The 23,765-nt window shown below is 34.8% G+C and overlaps 1 protein-coding gene across 3 annotated transcripts in view; it reads right to left on the reverse strand.

Moving 5' to 3' along the window:
* CTNNA3 (catenin alpha 3) overlaps positions 1 to 23,765 on the reverse strand; it is a 2,095,157-nt gene that overhangs the window by 80,940 nt on the left and 1,990,452 nt on the right. For all 3 annotated transcript variants that reach the window (XM_066242416.1, XM_066242414.1, XM_066242415.1), the window contains exon 16: positions 1,363 to 1,468. In XM_066242416.1, coding sequence (XP_066098513.1) covers positions 1,363 to 1,468 — 106 coding nt within the window. The remainder of the gene's footprint in view (positions 1 to 1,362; positions 1,469 to 23,765) is intronic.

Genomic DNA, 23,765 nt, shown 5'->3' on the forward strand with positions numbered 1-23,765 from the left:
AACACTTTTATTATTATTATTTAAAAATTACTACTTGTTTTTTATTATGTCAGAGAAAGAAGAAAACACAGACTCATATAGTCTACAAAGACCATGCTGACTTTGAGAATTATATTTGGGAAACTATGGTTTGACATTTTACAATGCATAGATGTTGGTTTACCAGAAATTATAGGCTGTTCAAATTTTGTTGTATCTTCCTAGGTAGACTAAAATTATATTTATTTTAAGAATTATTTTCAATTTATTTTTATTTTTAACTTGGATTGGACAAAGTATAAAAAACATGGAAATATTTGGATTTTAGTCATTTATTCATATATTAAGATAGAGTTCGTTTTTAACTATAAATACTAAAAAAATTAATAAAATTTTTACAATGCTTAAAGTGGCAAAACACTGAATATATAAATTCAGGAATGTTTAAAACTATTTTCCTGTTATTATTTCTTATTTTTTCTCCTTTATAGCAAACAAATACAATAGCTAATAAGGAAAAGTTATTCATGTTCTAAGAAACAGAGGATAAAAAGAGTACATGATAAGCATCCCAATAAAAGTGTATAAATAATAAATAATATGGAAAAGTTGAAAAGTCAGAACAAGTGTTTTTTTCTCAAAGAGATAAATTATGCATTATAGAGTTGAATAATATCAAACCTGCAAAGTAATACTGCATCTAAGTTTGAAATATTAATTAAATATCTCAATATATTAACTAAAAATATGACAAATTTTTCAACAAAAATTGACAAAAGGTACCTTTAACAAGGTAGCTGCTGTTTAGAAAATTAAAATACGAATAAGAGAAATGAAAAGAAAAATATCAAGTATATCGAGCATCAGTCTCTATAAGTACTATATACTTGTACAGTTTGATAATATAATAATTACTACATGTCTTGAAATTATACATAGAAAGTCAGACTATATTGTTGACCCAGAAAACTTGATATTATAGAATTTGAAACATATTAACTTTTGAAGAGCAAAAATAAGAAATCTAAGATATTAAGAAATGAATGCTAACATTGGGTATTATAGCTAATTGAGTATATTTGAAACTCAAAAAGCTGATATTTAAAGTAATTTAAATATATTTGAAGATTAAAAATCTTAAAAATAATCAAGTTTTAATTAATAATATATTATGATACACTATTAAAATAGTGTCCTAAGAAATAATTAAGCTTCCTTAGAATGTTCACTATTTGTGTATTAATTATTGAATACAATTTAAAAATAATTCAATAATAAAGAACCAACCCAATAAAGTAAAAATCCAACATTTTAGAATTGACATTGAGATGGCAGAAAACAGTTAACAAAAACTTTCACCACATGCATTTGCAGAAATTTCACCTGATTTGCAATTTGCCGAGCAAGGACATCCATTCTTGATCCTGATTCAGATATCATTTTAGCTGCATAGATCACATCAGTTGTGTGTTTTAGTGGACCTTTGCCCCTTAAAGTAAAAGAATACATGTTGTTAGTTGCAATGGTTCATGCTAAGATACACAAACACATACAAACACCATACATAAACACATATAAGATTTGCACCCCAAAGTACTGGCCATTACACACTTCAGTTTCAGACAGACTTCAATTAGTTTTCAGTATTAAATAAGAAAAAATATTGAATAAAAATTCAGGAAGTACTGCCAAGGAGATATATTACATTTGGTCTTCATTCCCACGTAATTCTTGTAATAAAATAAACCTCAGCCTAGAAATACTTTTGAAAATTGTAGATACCTCAAGGTAAAGGTGTTTTTCTAATTCTAGAAAAAAACATGAGATTTGAAATTTTATACATGTTCATAGCACATTTTGATCAGCAAGGGCTACTTTTAGTCTTCCTTTTTTAAATTATTTTTATAGTCTTTTGGTTAACTACATTTTCAGTCACATTATTTCTACTCCATAATTAATTCACAGTAATACCATCATTAAGTATGAACCTGGAGTCATGCTATTGTGTACTGTTTCCCAAAGAATAGACTTCTTACTATTTGTGTAAGTAAATCAGAATGAATACCATCTTTGTACCTCTGATTCCTTGATGGTAATAAGCACTCACTATATAGAATCATTCTAAGGAGTACATACATTTATTTCTACAAAGTGCTTAGAGCATTACTTTAAACCAAGTTAGCGTTTAATAATAAATATTATTGTTGTGGCTTTTACTTTAAAATAGTCTTGATTTCTAATGCCAAAGAATAAAAGTTGTGTTCATTTAAGGATTTTGCAAAGTAGGTAAGAAGATAGAAGTGCACTTTTTATACTTTTTGAGAGGAATGAGGTAAGAACATATTTCACTGATTTTTCATTCCTCAAAAATAAATGGATGAGTACCTGAATAAAAGGAACTGTCCTGTCTGCCTAAAAACACTCTCCTCCTTATTTCTTTATGTCCAATTCCTAATCCTCTACTGAGTGTCAAATACTGATTGTTCTAATTATTTGGGTTCTGTTCCTTGTTTTTAGCAGAGAATGGGGCCCTGAATGAATTGTTTAATAAAATAATTGTGTTTTTCTGGTTTTTTAAAATTGAGTTGATTGGACTGATAATTATTAATAAAATAATATAGGTTTCAAGTGTATAATTCTATAATACATCATGGATATATTGTAACATAATTGGTTTGATGCTTTAATGGGAGTGGGGAGAGAGAAAGAAATGGGAAGGAGGAGTGAACTGGACAGGTTGAAATTTGGAAGATTTTGAAAGACCAAAACACAGTAGAGTGAGAAGAGAGCATGAGAACAGTCTTTTACCATGTATTATTTACATGTTGGACTGGTTCTGAGTATAGGTGCCCTGATGATAAATCGAATGACTTGTTATTAGAGGAAATTCTCTATTTACTAAGGAGACTATGACTATGAAATAATGGGAGGCAGAGGGGATTCACGTAACGGTAAATGATCAGAATATTCTCTGCCTAAAAATGAATGCCAAAATGCATGTGCCAAATAGGCCTTTTCATTGTCCTTTTTCCACGGTGCCTCTCGAATTCATTACAAGTGAGTTTTCCTGTAAAAACGGAGCTTCATGTCTAACAAAATAAAAACTTGGCTTTTGATGATGGTCATCATAATACTTCTTTCTAAATCTGCTGACACACGTTGCTTTGTAATTTAAAAAAACAACAACATTAATCATCACAATACTTGGTTACTCTTATCAAATTTACTTTATGCATCATGCAGGACTAGATGTTATGTACACGGTTATGTTCAAGAAAAGCATTGTACTTCATTATTTCTATGCATCTCCAGAGAAAGTTAAACTTAAATAAAGCTGTCTAAGCTCCCGAAAGGGCAATGCATCAATTTTCAAGGTCTTAAACAATGGACAAAGGTTGTTTCTAAGGAGAGCAGCTAAGGCTCTCTTAGTTTAAACAATGGACAAAGAGTTATATCTAAGGAATGCAGTTAATGTACTTTTCCACTCACAATAATATATATCCTCATATAAAATCCCTGGGCCAATGAAAGGGAAATTACCTCTAGCTTTAAATATACACCTTGTTATAAGACCACTATCTTAAACACACGGAAAACTTAAAAGTAACGATAATACATTATGACAGACCACAATTATTCTCTTCCTCATGTTCCTAATTAAATGTATTGCCTGGCAAGCTTCCTACTGAGTGCCAAACAAAATACACATTTTACAAATGATGCAGTATCATGCCAAGCTTCCAGAGGAAGCTGCAATTACTGAAACTATGATAAATTTTTTAACATTCTCAGCCTGAAATGTGCTATGTAATGAAGGCTTTTTAAATTGGGAAATGCATTTAAAGGTTGTTTGCTGCCTTCATTTTCATAATGGGTTCTCAGGATCTCCTGTCAGCAAATTGTGTCTTAAATCATTGAGTTTGGGTCCTACAGAGAAAGACACCCAGAAGAGGAGGGGGTAGACTTTGGAAATATTTTAAAGAAACCAGAGCCCAGAAATGTTTAATAAATAGTGGTTATAATAACCATCTATTTTACTCAAAAGGAGGGGAGATCAATCTCTGGACTAAAGCCTGTCAATTAATCATTAAATTATTGGTTAGAAGGTATAATGGGAAACACTACAATAACCCAGTGATGTGGATGCCATTGAAAATTTTATTAATGCAAGTAAAAGCGATACCTTTTATTTTATTTATTTTTTTTCATTTTTCTGAAGCTGAAAACGGGGAGGCAGTCAGACAAACTCCCGCATGCGCCCGACCGGGATCCACATGCCCACCAGGGGGTGATGCTCTGCCCCTCTGGGGCGTCGCTCTGTTGTGACCAGAGCTACTCCAGCACCTGGGGCAGAGGCCAAGGAGCCATCCCCAGTGCCCGGGCCATCTTTGCTCCAATGTAGCCTCGCTGCGGGAGGGGAAGAGAGAGACAGAGAGGAAGGAGAGGGGGAGGGGTGGAGAAGCAGATGAGCACTTTTCCTGTGTGCCCTGGCTGGGAATCGAACCCGGGACTTCTGCATGCCAGGCTGATGCTCTACTGCTGAGCTAACCGGCCAGAGCCAAAAGTGATATCTTTTAAATGTTATTGTGCAACATAAACCTTTGAGTTATTTTTGACACTGCCCCAGCCTTGATTCTTGTTTCTGTTTCTGTCCTCATCCCACTGACATCCACCCCTTCCTTCTTTCTCTTAATTAGCACAATTAATGAGATGATACAGCTGATCAGTTCAATCAACTAGAAATCTGGTTTAATGACAGAAAATATCAAATAGTTTCATAAATTTATTTTGTCACATACAGCTAGAGAATATTTTTGAAATACTCTTGTTATTTATCTGCTACAAGTTAGAAATAAAAAAAATAAAGCTTAAATATATCTTCATACTTTGTAGATCCTACACTTTTTTTAACAAGACCATTGTTTTGTTGTTATTGTTTTTTAAAAGAGAGAGAAGGGGGAAGAAAGAGTGAGAAGGATCTACTTACAGTTGTTTCACTTTAGTTTTCCATTGATTGTTTCTCATAATTGACTGGGGATCTGATCTCAGGCTCAATCCAAGCTAACAACCCCTTGCTCAAGCCAGTGACCTTTGGGCTCAAGCCAGAGACCTTGAGCTTTCAAGCCGGTGACCTTTGTGCTCAAGCTGGCAACCTTTGGAGTCATGTTGATAAACTTGCTCTCAAGGCCACTATCCTGTGCTCAAGCCTTGACCTTGGGGTTTCAAACCAGCAACCTCCACATTCCATATCAATACTCTATCCATTTTGCTCCTACTGGTCAGATTATAGCCCCTAAATCTTTGATAACATAATATTATTCTTCATTTCCAAACCAGAATATTTTCTTTAATCTTCTTTTCTTTTGATATTTATGTATAAATCCCATGATATTGTGGTTAATTTAATTAATGAAAACAATGGTATCATATATTTTGTTAACTAATAGTAGTTAACACATTTAGCATTTACTATGTGCCAGGCAGTATTCCATACTCAAACTAATTTTATCATTACTGTGATCCTATAATTTTTCAATTATTATTGTCCTTATCTCACAGATGAGTAAACTGAGAAACAAAGATATTAAATTTATTTTTTATCAAGTTCAACAGCGATTAAGAAATAGAAATAGGATTTGAATTCAGGAAATCTGGCTCTTGAATCTGCTTTTAATGACTATCCTATACTGCTTCCAATAAAAAACACAAAGAAAAAATTATATTATTAAAAAAGATCTCCTTAAGACATTAGTGAGCGTAACCATGAATGCAACACAGAACAATGATGAGGGTTAGATTTCGGTGCTGGATAGTTAAGAGGTATACCAACTGACTTGATTTCAAACAACATCTTCAAGGAACACAACCTAAATCTGTGTCCCAGTCACCCAAAAATATAAATGTGCTATAGACTTTTAGAGTCCTGGCAAATGGTTGAAATGACACCCATGGTCTGCAGTCTTGGGGCTTTTTTTCTTAAGTATTATTACCTTTTGTTATCCTTTATCCTGGTAACATTCCTCCTTTGTCCTTTCTGCCTGAATTCTAACCATTCAGCCATTAGAAACAGCATATCAGATGAGAGACTGTACTATGATATTTATTCATAATAAAACATACAGAACGTTTATCTAGAATCTTAGTGCTACTTTATTTATTTTTTATAACACTCAAATTTAATTTTGCAATGAAGTAGAATAAAATGAATACGGGCCTGGAAAATACATTTTGTCTGCATCTCAACACTGATACTTGTTGGTTAGGTAGCCTTGGATAATGACTTTTTTGGTCTGAGTTTATTGCCTCTTCAATAAAATAATGATGTGACACTTGCCACCTGGTGAGTATAATAAAATCATTCATTTTACACAATGTTTGGTATATACATAGTGTTTATCAGATATTAATTTTTTATTTCCCTTTTCTTTACTAGTATTGATATTTTATAAAAGATGACCTTTTTAATTTTTGTTTAATAATTATAGTATTTGCCAGACAATATAAATTGGCTGGGTTATACTGAGCTTCTCCTTATATCTTAATATTTTTATATTCTATACAAACATACACACATATAATATAAACTGTGTGTGTATATATTTGTGTGTGTAGTCATTATTGTTGTTTAAGATTGTTAATTCTTTTATTTACTTATTTATTTTTTATTAATTTTAATGGGGTGACATTGACAAATGAGGGTACATATGTTCCGAGAAAATATCTCCAGATTATTTTGACATTAGATTATGTTGCATACCCCTCACCCAAAGTCAAATAGTCTTCCTTCACCTTCTATCTGGTTTTCTTTATGCCCCTCCTCTCCTCCCCCCATTACCATCACAATCTTGTCCATGTCTCTGAGTCTCATTTTTATGTCCCATCTATGTATGGAATCATATAGTCCTTAGTTTTTTCTGATTTATTTATTTCACTCAGTATAATGTTATCAAAGTCCATCCATGTTATTGTAAATGATCCGATATCATCATTTCTTATGGCTGAGTAGTATTCCATAGTATATATGTACCAAGTTTTTTAATCCACTCGTCCATTGACGGACACTGGGCTGTTTCCAGATCTTCGCTATTGTTAACAATGCTGTCATAAACATGGGGGTGCATTTCTCCTTTTGGAATAGTGCTATGGTGTTCTTACAGTATATTCTTAAAAGTGGGATAGCTGGGTCAAAAGGAAATTCCATTTTTTATTTTTTGAGGAATCTCCATACTGTTTTCTACAGTGGCTGCACCAGTCTGCATTCCCACCAGCAGTGCAGGAGGGTTCCTTTTTCTCCACATCCTCGCCAGCACTTAATCTGTGTTGTTTTGTTGAGCGCCATTCTGACTGGTGTGGGGTGATATTTCGTTGTGGTTTTAATTTGCATTTCTCTAATGAGTAGAGATGTTGAGCATTTTTTAATCTGTCTATTGGCCATCTGTATGTCCTTTTTGGAGAAGTGTCTATTTATTTCTTTTTCCCATTTTTTGATTGGATTGTTTGTCTTACTGGTATTGAGTTTTACAAGTTCTTTATAAATTTTGGTTAATAACACCTTATCAGACGTATTGTCAAATATGTTCTCCCATTGGGTAGTTTTGTCTTTTTATTGTTCTTATTGTCTTTGGCTGTGCAAAAGCTTTTTAGTTTGATATAGTCCCATTTGTATATCTTGTTTTTTATTTCACTTGCCTGTGGAGATAAATCAGCAAATATATTGCTGCAAGAGATGTTGGAGAGCTTACTGTCTATGATTTCTTCTAAGATGCTTATGGTTTTACGGCTTACATTTAAGTCTCTTATCCATTTTGAGTTTATTTTTATTAATGCTGTAAGTTGGTGGTCTAGTTTCATTTTTTTGCAGGTGGATGTCCAATTTTCCCAATACCATTTATTAAAGAGGCTGTCTTTACTCCATTGTATGCTCTAACCTCCTTTGTCAAATTTGAGTTGTCCATAAAGCTGTGGGTTTATTTTTAAGTTCTCTGTTCTGTTCCATTAGCCTATATGCCTGTTCTTATGCCAGTACCAAGCTGTTTTGAGTACAATGGCCTTGTAGTATAACTTGATATTAGGAAGTGTGATACCTCCCACTTTATTCTTCCTTTTCAAGATTGCTGAGGCAATCATGTTCTTTTTTTGGTTCCATATAAATTTTTGAAATATGTGTTCTATATCTTTGAAGTAAGTCATTGGTATTTTAATTGGTATATCATTGAATTTATAAATTGTTTTGGGTAATATAGACATTTTATTTATGTTTATTCCTCCTAACCATGAGCACGGTATATGCTTCTACTTGTTTGTATCTTCCTTGATTTCTTTTATCAATGTTTTATAATTTTTCAAGTACAAACCTTTAATCTCCTTGGTTAAATTTACTCCTAGGTACTTTATTTTTTGGTTGCAATAGTGAAGGGAATTGCTTTTTAAATTTCTCTTTGTGACAGTTCATTGTTGGTTTATAAAATGCCTCTGATTTCTGAGTATTAATTTTATATCCTGCCACCTTGCTGAATTCACTTATCAGGTCCAGTAGTTCTTTGACTGAGACTTTAGGGTTTTCTATATACAATATCATATCATCTGCAAGTAATGATAGTTTTATTTCTTCTTTTCCAATTTTATTTCTTCTTCTTGTCTGACTGCTGTGGCTAGTACTTCCAGGACTATGTTGAATAAGAGTGGAGAAAGGGGGCACCCCTGCCTTGTTCCCGATCTTAAGAAGATTTCTTTTAATTTTTGCCCATTGAGTATGATGTTGGCTGTGGGTTTGTCATAGATGGCTTTTATCATGTTGAGGTATGTTCTCTGTACTCTCACTTTGCTGAGAGTTTTGATCATGAATGGGTGCTGGATTTTATCAAATGCTTTTTCTGCATCTATCAATATTATCATGTGGTTTTTCTCTTTCCTTTTGTTTATGTGATGAATCATATTGATTGATTTGCAAATCTTGTACTAGCCTTGCCTCCCTAGAATAAATCTTACTTGATGATGGTGTATGATTTTTTTTGTATAGGATTTTACATCTATATTCATCAGGGATATTGGCCTATAATTTTGTGTGTGTGTTGCCTTTGCCTGGTTTTGGAATCAGAATTATGCTCACCTCATAAAAAGAGCTTGGAAGTTTTCCTTCATCTTGAATTTTCAGAAATAGCTTGAGAAGGATAGGTGTTAGTTCTTCTTTGAATATTTGGTAGAATTCATTCAGACTCAGGACTTTTTTTTGTTGGGAGTTTTTTGATAAGTGTTTCAATCTCATTTGTTGTAATCGGTCTATTTAGGTTTTCCAATTCTTTCAGATTGATTTTTGAAAGATTGTATGTTTCGAGGAATTTATTCATTTCATCTAGGTTGTCTAGTTTTTTTGCATACAGTTTTTCATAGTAATTTCTTACAATATTTTTTATTTCTTTTTTCTGTTGTTATTTCTCCACTCTCATTTCTAATTTTATTTATTTGAGTCCTTTTATGAGGGGGCGGTGAGTCTAGGTAAAGGTTCATTGATCTCATTTACTTTTTCAAAGAACCAACTCCTGGTTTCAGTGAACCTCTGTATTGTTTTTTTAGCTTCTATGGCATATATTTCCACTCTGAAGTTTATTACTTCCTTCCTTCTACAACATCTGAGCTTTACTTGCTGTTCTTTTTCTTGTTCTTTTAGATGCAGGGTTAAGTTGTTTATTTTTGCTTTTTTTAGCTTCTTAAAGTATGCCTGTAATGCTATGAATTTCCTTCTCAGGACTGCTTTTGCTGTGTCCCATAAATTTTGAGTTGTTGTATGCTCATTATCATTTGTTTCTAAAAATTTTTTTGTATTTCTTCTTTGATCTCATTGTTAGTCCATTCATTATTTAACTACCTGCTCTTTAGTATCCATGAATTTGAGAATTTTGTAGTTTTTCTGTTGTGGTTGATTTCTAGTTTCATGCCATTATGATCAGAGAAAATGATTGATATGATTTTAATCTTTTTAAATTTGTTGAGACTGTTTTTGTGCCCTAACATGTGTTCTATCCCAGAGAATGTGCCATGAGCACTTGAAAAGAAGGTATATTCTTGCTGCTTTAGAGTGAAAGTTTCTGAAGTTATCTATTAAATCGATTTGATCTAGTGTGTCCTTTAAGTCTGCTGTTTCTTTATTAATTTCCTTTCTTGACGATCTATCTAATGATGTTAGTGGGGTATTGAAATCCCCTACTATTATAGTATTGCTGTTGATTTCACCCTTTATATCCATCAAATTCTGCTTTATATATTTAGATGATCTTATATTTGGTGCATAGATATTTATAATGGTTATATCTTTTTGTCGGATTGCTCCCTGTATCACTATGTAGTGACCTTCTTTATCTATTAATACAGCCTTTGTTTTAAAGTCCATTTTGTTTGATGTAAGTATTGCTACCCCAGCTTTTTATTCATTTTCATTAGCATGAAATATATTTTCCACCCTTTTACCTTCAGTCTATATGCATCTTTAGTTTTAAGGTGTGTCTCTTGTACACAGCATATATATGGGTCCTGTTTTCTTATCCATGCAACTACCCCATGTCTTTTGATTGGATTATTTAATCCATTTACATTTAAGGTGATTATTGGTATGTAGTTGTTTATTGCCATTATTTTTTTTTAAAGCTGTATTCCTCTTTTGTTATATTCTTTTCCCACTTTGATCTGTTTACAACAGACCCCTTAACATTTCCTGTAGCATTGGTTTGGTTGTAATGAATTCTTTGAGTTTTTTGTGTTTTTTTTTGGTCTGGGAAATTTTTTATTTCTCCTTCAATTTTAAACGGTAGCCTTGCTGGATAAAGTTGGTCATAGGTTCTGCATTACTTTTAATATTTCTTGCCATTCCCTTCTGGCCTCAAACATTTCTGTTGAGAAGTCAGATATAATCCTTATGGGCACTCCTTTGTAGGTGATAGCTTTTTTTTCTCTAGAAGCTTTTAATATTTTCTCTATATCACTTAGTTTTGATATTTTAATTATGATGTGTCTTGGTGTAGATTTCTTTGGGTTTTTCATTAATGGAGTTCTCTGTGATTCTTGAACTGTGAGAGTTTTTCCTGCATTAATTTAGGGAAGCTTTCAGCTATAATATGATTGAACAAAGTTGCTATCCCTTGTTCTTTCTCTCTTCTTCAGGAACCCCATATGATGCGGATGTTATTTCTTTTCATGTTGTCACAGAGCTCTCTACGAGTTTCCTCAGATTTTTTGAGACTCTTTTCTTTTTCCTGCTCTGCTTCCATGCCTTCATTCAACTTGTCCTCCAATTCACTGATTCGATCCTCAGCTGCATCCATCCTGTTTTTAATTCCTTCCATTGTGCTCTTCATTTCTGATATTGTATTTGTCATCTCTGACTGATTTTTATTATTTCAATGTCATTTTTTATACTTGCTATTTTTTTTATTAAGGTGTTCATAATGACCATCCATTGTTGTTCTAAGATCCCTAAGCATCTTACCAATCATTATTTAAACTCTGCATCTGGAAGTTTGGTTATTTCCATGTCACTCATTTCATTTCCTGGAGGTTTCTCTTGTGGTTTTATTTGAATTGCACTTCTATGTCTTCTCATTATGTCTGTGTGTTTGGGTGTATTGTTTTTAGAGCTGGTTGAGTCTAGGCTTGGTGCTGTCTGCCTTTAATTTTCAGTGCTGTTATTTCTAGGTCTTCTTTTGTTGGCATCAGCTGTTATTTTTAATTGACTGTCGGATTTGGCTTCTCTAGTAGGGCCATTTTGAAGTCTTGATTTGTTTTTATTTTCTTTACAATATGGGAGTCTTGTTTACTGATCTCACCAGGGGGTTTATTTGAAACTGTATCCAGGAATGTGGTGGGCCAAACCTGAAACTCTGAAGGCCTGATCTGCCAGTTACTCTCTCTGGGGCCAGGGTATCTTCTCAGCTTCAGTAGGGGGAGATGTCAGATCTCCATGGAGACCTGAGTTACTGCCCCTTCTCTCCACTTCTTGTTTTCAGCTGTGTCTTGTTGCACTGATTGGAATTGGAGAGATGTCTGGAGATGGGTCATCTGGAACTACTTTAGTCTTGTATTTTGTGGAAGAATCAACCCCTCCCCCAGCTCTGGCTGCCTGAAGCACTGAATGAGTCAGCTTTTCAGGTCATCCCATGCATTCCTCTACCCCTCACTGTCTGACTCTCTCTCTCTGCCCTTTCCTTTTGGAAGACTAACCAGCACTTTCAACACACCTCATTCTCAGGTACCCAGGCAAGTGACTGTGAGTGATATTTTCTGTTCTTTTCCTTGGTGTGGAACAGCCTCACCCCCCTCTCTTTCTGTAAGCTGGGGTGACCCATCTTTCCTCAGCGCTCCCTACCAGGCTTGGTGTGGCTTCTTCTTTGCTTCTTAGTTTTTTTGAGAGCTGTTCTTGTAGTCCACAGTTGGTTTTTCATGCTGATTGTTCCTAAATTAATTTGTAACCCAGTTTGGTGGTGTGAGCTGGGAGTTTGTGCATCTGCCTACTCTGCTGCCATCTTCAGGTCTCCAAGATTGTTAATTCTTTATAAGGAGTTGATTTACATTTACTGGGCAGATATTTTGGTAGTATAAACTTCCCAAGATTAATGATTTAGATCTACAATTCTCTTACTTGTAATTCTGACATTAAATACAAAAGAAAAGACTAATTATCATGGAAGCAACTAAAAATGATTAGATAAAGAGAGCAAGGACATACTGTTCCTCCACTATTCAAACATGAAACTTTAATTAGGCAACTCTTTTTTCCTTGATATTACTTTCTCTTGTAAAGTATCATCCTCAAGTTTTAAGGACCCTATAAAATTTCTTACAAAATCAGCTAGCGAATAATCAGTTAGTAATTATCTTGAGTAATTAGTATCCTGAAGAAACTTTAGAATTAAAGTCTGAAAAAAATTGTTGTTCCATGAAAGAGGGAATATAGTTTGGACATTGTGTGTGTGTTGTGTATATGTTAATTTCTTCTCTTCTTGTTTTATATTATTCATAGTAGCCTAACAACATCAGAATATCTTACATTACCCAATAAAGTTTATTCCTCTCTTACATCACACTGAAGGTGTATTTTATGGGATGATGGGCTAAATACCACACAGCCATTTAAGAACCCAGGATCCTTCTAGTTACAAGATAACCTCCTCTTTAAAATAAGGTGTCACAGCCCTTGAATGGATTCCTTTCTTTCACACACTTGACACATGAAAAGAATAAAGATATCAGAGCAGCTTATAGAGATCAGAATAAGAATTGGAAAATATCACTCCCACCAACATTCCAGAATCCAGACACATAAACTCATGTAACTGCAAAGAAGGCTGGGAAATGTATTTTGGGGGGGGTGCATCAGAAGAAACAAAACAACAGGCCTTTATGAATTTACTATCAAGGGTTCTGTAACCTTGTTTCCTCTTTTTCATTTTGGCAATAAAATCTTTATACCCTTTAAAGATATCACCAAGTAGAAGGGAAAATTTGAAAAAATACTAAGGCTCTTCACCAATACACCTGAAATTATAAGACCTACATTCTACCTGGGCAGAAAACCAATTCTACTTTTGTTTTGCAATTATTAGGATATATATGTTCTGCTATTAAAACTAAAAATTACATGCATTTTACTTTGTACATGGTGATAATAGCCTTTCTTGTTCATTGTTGTATTTGTTTATGAAAGAAATGATTTTTTTTTGTATTTTTTTTCTGAAGTGAAAAACAGGTGGGTGGGGAGGAGGCAGACAGACAGACTTCAGCATGAGGCCAAACAAAATCCACCTGGCATGCCCACCAGAGGGTGATGCTCTGCCCATCTGGGGTGTTGCTCTGCTGCAGCCAGAGCCATTTTAGCATGTGAGGTGGAGGCCATGGAGCCATCCTCAGCATCCAGGCCAACTCTGCTCAATGGAGCCTTGGCTGCAGGAGGGGAAGAGAGAGATAGAGAGAAAGGAGAAGGGGAAGGGTGGAGAAGCAGATAGGCACTTCTCCTGTGTGCCCTGGCCGGGAATCAAACCTGGGACTTCCACAGCCGGGCTGATGCTCTATCACTGAGCCAATGGGCCAGGGTGAAAGAAAAGATTTTTTAAGAGATCTTTTTGGTTATCAGTCTTGGGAAAACACTTTAAAGGTTATATTATTATTGTTGCCATTGATGTTGTTATTACATGTGTGTGGATGGTGTATATGAGTGCTGTGTTTTGTATATGTGTGTGCAAACAGCTGTGTGTGTGTATGTATTGGAAGTAGAATTTACTTTTCTCAAATACAGAAGTTAGTTTTTTAAAAATCTAAGACACGCCTGACCTTTAATAGCACAGTGATAAAGCATCACCTGAAATGCTCAGGTTGCTGGTTCAAAACCCTGGCTTGTCTGATCAAGGCTCAGACAACAAATAACTACTATGAGTTGATGCTTTCTTCTCCTACACCTCTCCCTGCCCCCATTTCTCTCTCTTTCCACCCTCTCTAAAATAAATAGATAAATTGTTTGAAAAATATCTGAGACATAAGTCTTCTCTGTTCTCCAGGTCTCAAATTCCTTAATTTACCCTCTACCAGGTAGAGTTGTATGAAATTAAGAAACTGTAAGATTTAGAGAAGGATTTTATGAAGTACCTTTAAGAATCAAAAATGACTAAACTCCCAGGTGAAAGGTGAAGTAGAATTGGAATGAAGAATTTCTTTCACAAAATTTATTTGTTTTTAAAGCAAAGAAAGGTCATCAAGCCAGATATTCTGATTTTTCTCTTTAATAATAAAATTAAGCTGCTCCAGTTTTTCTTAAGTATTAAGAGTTTACTATTTTTCTATGTAATTTTGTACTAAAAACATACATATGAACAAATTGGTTTGCTTTATGTCCCAGGGACTTTCAAATCACTACTCAATTACCTCACTCAGTCCTCCTACCCAGTATCACTGTGCAGGTTGTTTACTGCACAAACTTAAAAACTGCCATTCATATCATGGATACTACCATAATTGTGCATATTACAACTTATATTACCTTACATGCTCATTCTGAGCCTATTACCTTCACCCTATAAACAAGAAAATAGAGACTTAGAATCCCAATGATCATTAACTTGACTCCAATGCATATGAATTCAAGTTAGTCAAAATTTAAGGAGTTCAAGTCATTAGCACTTTCAAAGCTAAAAATAAATTATCTAGCTGGAAGCAACATCTTAGGTTTTCCGTGAGTAAGCATCTTGAGGCACTGAGATTCAATGGGTAGCTCTAAATCAGTGGAATGTTTTATATACTATGTACAAAGAAATATATAACAATCAATGCTTAGCCACTGAGTGGGGTCCTATTAAAGCATCATTCTGTCTCCAATCAATCCCAAGGTTTATGAAAATATAATAACCTCTTCTTTGATTGAATTTCTGTTATCAGCAACCTGACCTTTATGTTTTTTCTTTTCTCAATTTCCTTATTCTCCTCCTCCTCCTTCTTCTTTTATTCCTCTTGGGGCTGAAAGCAGATACTTTTGGGGAAAAACAAAGTTGCAGTTGTTTTTTTTCCCTCTCAACTGGACTTTTGAATTTTGGCTCAGAGAGAAATGGGTTTTATTGGTGGGGGCCAAGCACTGACCATCAGAAGTAATCTAGAACCAAAAATGTAGCCAATAATGCTCATGTGAGAATCTTAACACTGAGTGCAATCTGTGGTATATGAGTAGGAGTTTTTTTCTAGTGATTTAAGCTCAATTTGTGATTAATTAAACAAGTTGTTTTACTATCATACCTAAAATATAATAGGAACTAATACAAGGACTCCATGTGAAGAAATACCAGGAGAACAATGGATACAAGATTCACAATAGTTCTAGTTTATAGAAGGAGTACTGAGAATTAGCATCCATGGGACAACCAACTCTAGTTTTACCTTTAGGCTAATTTGAGTTTTCTTCCCCATCTACCACACATCAATGTTAGCATGCCAAGTTCTTCTCCTCGGGCTACATGTGAAACATACATAATCACTGTGTGCATAAAATTCTAGCCTGGGGCAAGAAGAAGGAAAAAGCTTTATTTTGGGGAAGATGGAAAAAGTTATCAAAGTAATTATTATATGTATTCATTTCTTCTTTGAGACTTATAGGCCTTGAAAATTCTAGAACATGTTTTTATAAAACATTTCAAAACTATACCTAATGTTTACTTAAAAAGGTCATTAAAATTACTTAAGAAACCTTTGGAAGTAATTGGTTACTGAAACTGGGAATTAAGGGATAAACTTAACAGTAGCTCTCCAGACTCCTGTGGTAGTGAGTATTGACAAGGAAATCTATTTGTACTTCCTGTCATGCAAAGAAAAGTAACCTCTCCAGTGTCACTTCTCTTCTACCTCCCAAATAAAGACTATGAGTCATTATTCATTAATACCTTCTCAGGACATAATAGAAAATCTGTATTCAGCACCAACATTTGAAAACAGATCTTTTCTTGCCTTCTACACATTACTTCTTTGTGCACATTAATCAAAGCCAATGTACTGTAAATGCAATTGTACTCCCTGACTGTGGGAGTCCCTCTTAGTCCTCCTGGCAGTGGCCTCAGCATTAATCATGTATATAATCTTTTACAGAGCCTGGGTATTTTTTCCAGCTTCCTATTAAATCACTGATATACTAGCTTTTTTTGCTCCTTTAATATCAGATTGAATTTTGTGGGTTAAGAAAATAATCATTTACAATTTATGAAAATAATCTAACTGAGCCTTTATTATTTATCATTTGACCTTCTTAGAGCCTACATACCAACTCTCTTCTTAGTCTAGTCACAGCCCAATATTATCCTTAGGTCTGGTTGAAGAAACATATCAGGGTGAAAGGGCCACTAGCTTACTGAAGACTTATCACAGTTAATAGATTGGGTCCAGAGGTGGTTCAAGGATCTGGCTTGCCAACAGTATCCAATCTTATTGTTTCTGAGATTATTAATACTACCAGTAGATCTTTGGCATGCTTTTCCTCCCTTCATCTAGTCCCTCCCCTCATATACTTTATTAAATTTTAATACAGTATAAAAGCTTACCATTTCAAATGGCTCATTCAGATTGTGACTTGAGATATACTGTTTTATGCAGCTGGTATTCATGTTAATGTGCTAGAATTGCAGCTCTTCATTGACTTACATGCTTTATTGAATTATTGTACAGTGAACCAAAACTGAATTTTTAAAGGGTAATATTTTAAAATTGGAATGACATATTCATCTCTAGTTCAGACATGAACATTATTTTTTACTGTGTCCCTCTGTCACTTTTAATATCCAAATATTTATCTAATGCTATGTGAAACAACATACTTAATGCCTCTTCCATTAAAAGAAAGTAAAGCAATATTATGGTAAAGCAGTAGTAATCTTGCAACATGCCCAGCTGTGTCATCCATGTGCGTATGTCTGCATGTGCTAGTCTTTGCCCTAAAAATCCCTTGCCTTGGGATAAAATAGACTCATATTATACCTAGGTATTTGGATCTGATTTCATATTAAATAACTCAGTTGAGAGGTCATAGTGTCAGACTGAACTATGTTAAAAGAATTATGAATCAGTTGATAATTGTATGTTTAGTGACATTTCTTATTCAACCAAAATTACAAAAGAAAAACATAGAAAAGAAATTTCTTCCTTCCTCCCTCCCTCTCTCCCTTCTTTCCTTCTTTTCTTTTTACATTTTTTTTTTACTTTGTTAGCTGTGGGTACCTTAGTGCTACCCCCACAGTGTGCCTTGGTTCAGTGTCAGGATGTATTAGACACAAGTCTCTCCCACTCTTTCCTATGGTGGATTTATTTCATTCAAGGCCTTCTAGTTCCCTCTCTTTGAAAATAGGCATCAAAAGTTTCCTCAATTTTTTTTGGAAAACTTGAATGATGGCTATGTGCAAACTGACTGAGATGGTTGCTTTTCTCCCCTGCCAAGAACTTCTTCCTAAATCTCAGTGTTATATTTTTGAAAATGTTTCTTGAAATATGAAATCCTGGACCTCCAAATAAGTAGGATGATTTAGGTTGAAAATAATAAAAAATGAGAAAACCAGTGGCCACATGATAGAATGTTACCTTGGATGAAATCCAAATTAGCAGCTCTCAAGAGGGAGCTCATAGACTTCATTTCTATAGATTACACTCTGCTGAATAACTTTTTTTTGTCTCAATGACAAATAATGATATTTTCCCACAGGTTAAACTCATTAAGATTTTGACTATTTTATGGTATCGGTCACAAGAAGGCTAATATGCTTATGCCAGAAGCTGGCATTCTGAAGATAGCTACTCTTCATCTTGAACTTTGGGTGCTTTAAACAAATATATTCACAGTTTTAGGCAAATAGGTTGTTTGGGGGTTTTGTGAATTTTTAAAAATATTATTTAGAAAATTAAATTTAATTGGGTTACATTCATCAATAAGAGTAGATGGGTTCCAGGTAAACATCTCTATGTTGCTTGCTCTGTTTTCTTCCCCCCCCCAACCCCTATCTCCCCGACTTCCTTACCTCAAAAACCACTTCACTGTTATCTATGTCCATGAGTCTTCATTTTTATAACTTTTGGGGGCTTTTTTTTCAGCCTTCTTTCTCAAGTATATAATGAGATACCCCATGACTTACCTTCATCATATATATATATATATATATATATATATATATATTACATGTATACTATTGTGCTAAAATTAAATTATGTGTATTGTAAAACAAATATAGAAATATAAATTATAAAAAAATAATTAAAGCTAAAGGAAACTATTTTAAATACCTTGCTAATAATACTGTCATTAAAAACAATCTTGAAATGATGTCAGAGAAATGGCACCATGAGGGGTGCTTTGATACCTCTCCCTGAAATTTCGACAAATTCAAAAACTAGAGACAGAAAAACAATCCCAGAAGCATCTGAAATACACATAAATCAAACAAAGGTATGATTGGGCAAAAGGTGGCTGAATATATAAACCACTCTAAAGGAAATAGGATGGAGAACAGAGTATTCCGCTTCCTTCACTGACCTGAGAAAGGGCTGCCTTCACTTGGAATGGAGAGGATGAAGGGCTAGGGGAGAGGGAAGAAGCTGGCTAGGCAGAGCCATTCAAGCCAAGGAGACAGTGTGCCCATGGCTCAGCTGATGCAGAGCTAATGCCAGCAGCAAAGCCCAGCAGAGGTCACCGAGCAGGTTGTCTGTGGAGGCTGATACCAGAGCAGCTTTTGGCTTTATTTACTCCCGGTCTCCCGGTCTACAAGCATGGGCAGTGTGTGAGTGGCTCCACCTGGGGCTTTGAGCATGGGCACTCGCATACCTGGATGATGGGGCCGGGTTGGAGACTGTCAGCAGTGGCCTTTTGCATTGGCTATAGCCAGAGTTTCTGATAATCCTCACTCCCCAAACAATGGTGTGCAGGAAGTGCATGAGAGCTGGCTTCCCTGTGTCCTGACCTGTCCAGGAAGGGCACCTCCACCAGCCATACAGGCTAACAGAGCACATTCCTGCGGAAGAGAGCTGAGGAAGGACTGGGGGAAGGGTGCGAAGACAGCTTGCAGAAAGCCTCTGGAGAGAAGACCCGCAGAACACTGAGAGGAGCCTAACCTACAGTCTGCTCACTGCCCGGCTGGCTGTGCTTGCAGCTCTGGTTGAAAAAACTTTCTTTCCCAGGGTTGCAATTTAAGCAGACCCAGAGGAGGGATTTGATAGTTTTTAGGGCCTCTTGCTCTTCAGGCAAAGGCTGGGGCAACTTCCTGGCAGCCAATACAGGTTAAAAGCAAAGGCCCATGGAAAAGACTTCAGAGAACACTGCGAAGTTGGGTGGGCTGAGCTGTAGGCTTCCCAACAAGGGAGAAGCCTATGAAGAGCAGACCTGCAGAGCGTTAAGGCAAATTGAACTAGACATACCCAGGGAATCTTAGAAAGGAGCCTGACCAGAAGTCAGCTCACTCCCCTGCCTGCTTAAGCTGGTGACTCTGGTTGACAAAGCTTTCATACCAAGAGCTGTGCTTTGAATGTACCTGCAAGAGGGACTTGGCAGCTTTTAAGACCTCTTGCTCCACAGGCAGTGACGGGGCCATTTTTCTACCAGCCAATACAGGTTATAAAGTGCAGAAAACCTGGGAAGATTAGATCTGCGAAAAGCTGAGGCATACTAGTCATGCTCTGAGGCTCATAGAAAAACACCTGAAAAGTAATCAGCTCCCAGCCCTGCCTGAGTATGCTGGCAGCTCTGGCTGGCAAAGCCTTACCCAGAACCCTGCTTTTAGTGAAAATAAAGGGGGAATTTAGGAGCTCTTAGAGCCTCTTGCTCTCCAGGCAGTGGCAGGGGCACTACAGCTGGGTCCCCAGGCTGCTGGTTCAGGAAGGAGTGATCTGGGGAGAAGCTCTGGGAAAATGGACTCTCCCACTGTTGGAGCCTGCAAATGCTAACAAGCCCCACCTACAAAAAGGACTGAGGCCTAATTTATGTTATCACCATAGTGACATATCAACTGCAAATCTCTGCCTAAGAGTGCCACAGGGGCAGAACCTGGGGTACAGCATCACCGGCCAAAAAGAGAGAGAAAAAAGAAAAGGGAAGAAGATAACCTCTCAGAACCAGAAAAAATCCAGAGTCTTTATAACTTTTTCCATTTTTTTTTCATTTTTTATATTTTTCTTCCACTTTTATCATTTTATCCTCTTTTCATTTTATTCTTTTCATTTTGAACTTTATTACGCAAAGGTGTTACATTTTTTATTCTTTTTTTTCTATGAAGGTTATATTCCAAAAACCTTAACTCTCTTTTTTTTCTTTTCTTTTCTAATTTTTTCCTCTTTCTTTTGGTTTCTTTTTTTCTATTTCACTTTTTCTCTCATTCGATCCTCACTCACAAAAATTTATTTTATTCTGTATTCAAATTTTTTTACTTTGTGGCATTTTGTGTGCTTTTTACTTTGCTTTTCATACCATTAGTATTTCCCCCAACTCCAGCTCTCCATTCTAGGTAGTTTTTGTTTCACTTAATACATAGAATTTTCATTTTTCACTATATTTTTTCTTTTTTTCTCTTTTTCTTCTTTTTTCTTTCACTACATCTGTCATTCAACCATCATTTACAAGCAAATTATTTTATTCTTGATCTAAATTTTTCCTTGTAGCATTTTGAGGGTTCTTACCTCATTTTTGGTTCTTTGTCACATCCCCCCAAATAAGGCCCTCCATTCTATGTAGTTTTTATTCCACTTAGAACAATAGAAATTTCAGTTTTAAACTATTTTCTCAAATTTTTTTAAAAAATTTATTTATTTATTATTTTTTAATAAACTCTAATTAGTCTTATTAACAATTCCACTCTCAAATGCCATTAAGGAAAAATATATCAAATAATATGGATACAAAAGGCAGAGATGTAGCTCAGATAATTGGCAAATATATATATATAAAAAATTACAATAGCTTGGAAACCTTGGAGTTAAATGACAGAGAATTTAAAATAGAAGTTCTAAAAATACTCAGGGATATACAAGAAAGCATAGAAAGGCAGTTTAGGGAGCTAAAAAAATAATTCAATGAACAGAAAGAATACATCACCAAGGAAATTGAAACTATAAAAACAAATCAAACAAAGATAAAAAACTCAATTCATGAACTGAAAAATGAGGTAACAAGCATAGCTAATAGAACAGGCCAGATAGAGGAGAGAATTAGTGACATAAAAGACAGGCAACTAGACGCACTACAGAGAGAAGAGAAGAGAGACTCACAAAATAAAAGAAATAAGAAAGCCCTACAAGGATTGTCTGACTCCATCAAAAAGAGCAACATAAGAATAATGGGCATATCAGAAGGAAAAGCAAGAGAAAATAAAAAACATATTGAAATAAAAAATAAACGAGAACTTCTCAAGGCTGTGGAAAGAACTAAACCCTTGAATCCATGAAGCAAACAGAACACTGAGTTATCTTAATCGCAACAAACCTATTCCAAGGTACATCATAATGAAATTGGCACAAAACAATGACAAAGAAAAAATTCTCAAGGCAGCTAGGAAAAGAAGAATACAACAAATAAAGCAAGGCCTATTAGATTATTATCAGATTTCTCAGCAGAAACTCTAAAAGGTAGAAGAGAGTGGACCCAATTTTTAAAGTTCTGAAAAAGAGGAACTTCCAGCCAAGAATACCATCAAAGCTATCCTTCAAATATGAAAGAGAAATAACATTCACAGAAACAGAAAAGTTGAGAGAAATTACCACCAGAAAATGCCCACTTCAGGAACTACTAAAAGGGGTTTTCTGACCAGATACAAAGAACAAAACAAAACAAAACGACAAGTAAAAGTTTCATCAAGATCACAATAAAAACAAGATAAATCTGTGACAACAAAAACAAAAAAAGGGAGAAGACAAAGATTAACAGTAGCAAATAAGGATGTAGTGTAGAAGCACTAATGAGATAATGTGCTACAATGAACATGGTAGGTACCCTTTTCATTACTTAATGGTAACCCAGCCTGAATAAACCACCACAGAAGCACATGACTTAAAAAAGGTAGTAACAGAGGAAAGAAGTATGGATTACAACCAAACAAAAATAAATGATAGAAAAGCAAAAGAGAAGAACCAAACAAGATACAAAATTATAGAAAGCAATATATAAAATGGCAATAAGGAACCCTCAAGTGTCAATAATTTTACTAAATGTAAACAGATTAAATTCACCAATAAAAAGACACAGAGTAGCAGAATGGGTTAAAAAAGAAAATACAACTGTACACTGCCTACAAGAAACACATCTAATCAACAAGGAAAAAACAAATTCAAAGTGAAAGGCTGGAAAACAATACTCCAAGCAAATAACATCCAAAAATAAGCAAGTGTAGCAATACTCATATCTAACAATGCTGACTACAAGACAGCAAAAGTAATCAGAGACAAAAATGGTAATTTCATAATGATTAAGGGGACACTGGTTCAAGAAGATATAACACTTCTTAACATATATGCACCAAACCAAGGAGCACCAAAATATATAAGACAGCTACTGACTGACCTAAAAAAGAAAAACCAACAAAAATCATACTTGCAGACCTCAATATGCTGCTGATGATTATAGATCATTCATCCAAATAGAAAATCAATAAAGAAATATTAGCCTTAAACAAAATACTACAGCAATTGGATATGATAGACATCTACAGGACATTTTGTCCCAAAGCGACAGAGTACACATTTTTCTCTAGTGTACATGGAACATTCTCAAGAATTGACTATATGTTTGGCCATAAAGATAACATCAGAAAATTTAAATTGTACCAAGCATATTTTCTGATCATAAAGCCTTGAAACTAGAATTCAACTACAAAAAAAGGTAAACAAACCCACAAATATGTGGAAACTAAATAACATACTTTTAAAAAATGAGTGGGTCAAAGAAGAAATAAGCGCAGAGATCAAAAGTTATATACAGACAAATGAAAATGACAATATGACATATCAGAATCTCTGGGATGCAGCAAAAGCAGTAATAAGAGGGAAGTTCATATCACTTCAGGCCTATATGAACAAACAAGAGTGAGCCCAAGTAAACCACTTAACTTCACACCTTAAGGAACTAGAAAAAGAAGAACAAAAACAACTCAAAACCAGCTGATGAAAGGAAATAATAAAAATCAGAGCAGAAATAAATGAAATAGAGAACAGAAAAACTACTAAAAAAATTAATAAAACAAGCAGCTGGTTCTTTGAAAAGATCAACAAAATTGACAAACCCTTGGCAACTCACCAAAAAAAAAATG

Source organism: Saccopteryx bilineata, chromosome 9 (genome assembly GCF_036850765.1).
Source record: "Saccopteryx bilineata isolate mSacBil1 chromosome 9, mSacBil1_pri_phased_curated, whole genome shotgun sequence".
Taxonomy (NCBI): Eukaryota; Metazoa; Chordata; class Mammalia; order Chiroptera; family Emballonuridae; genus Saccopteryx; species Saccopteryx bilineata.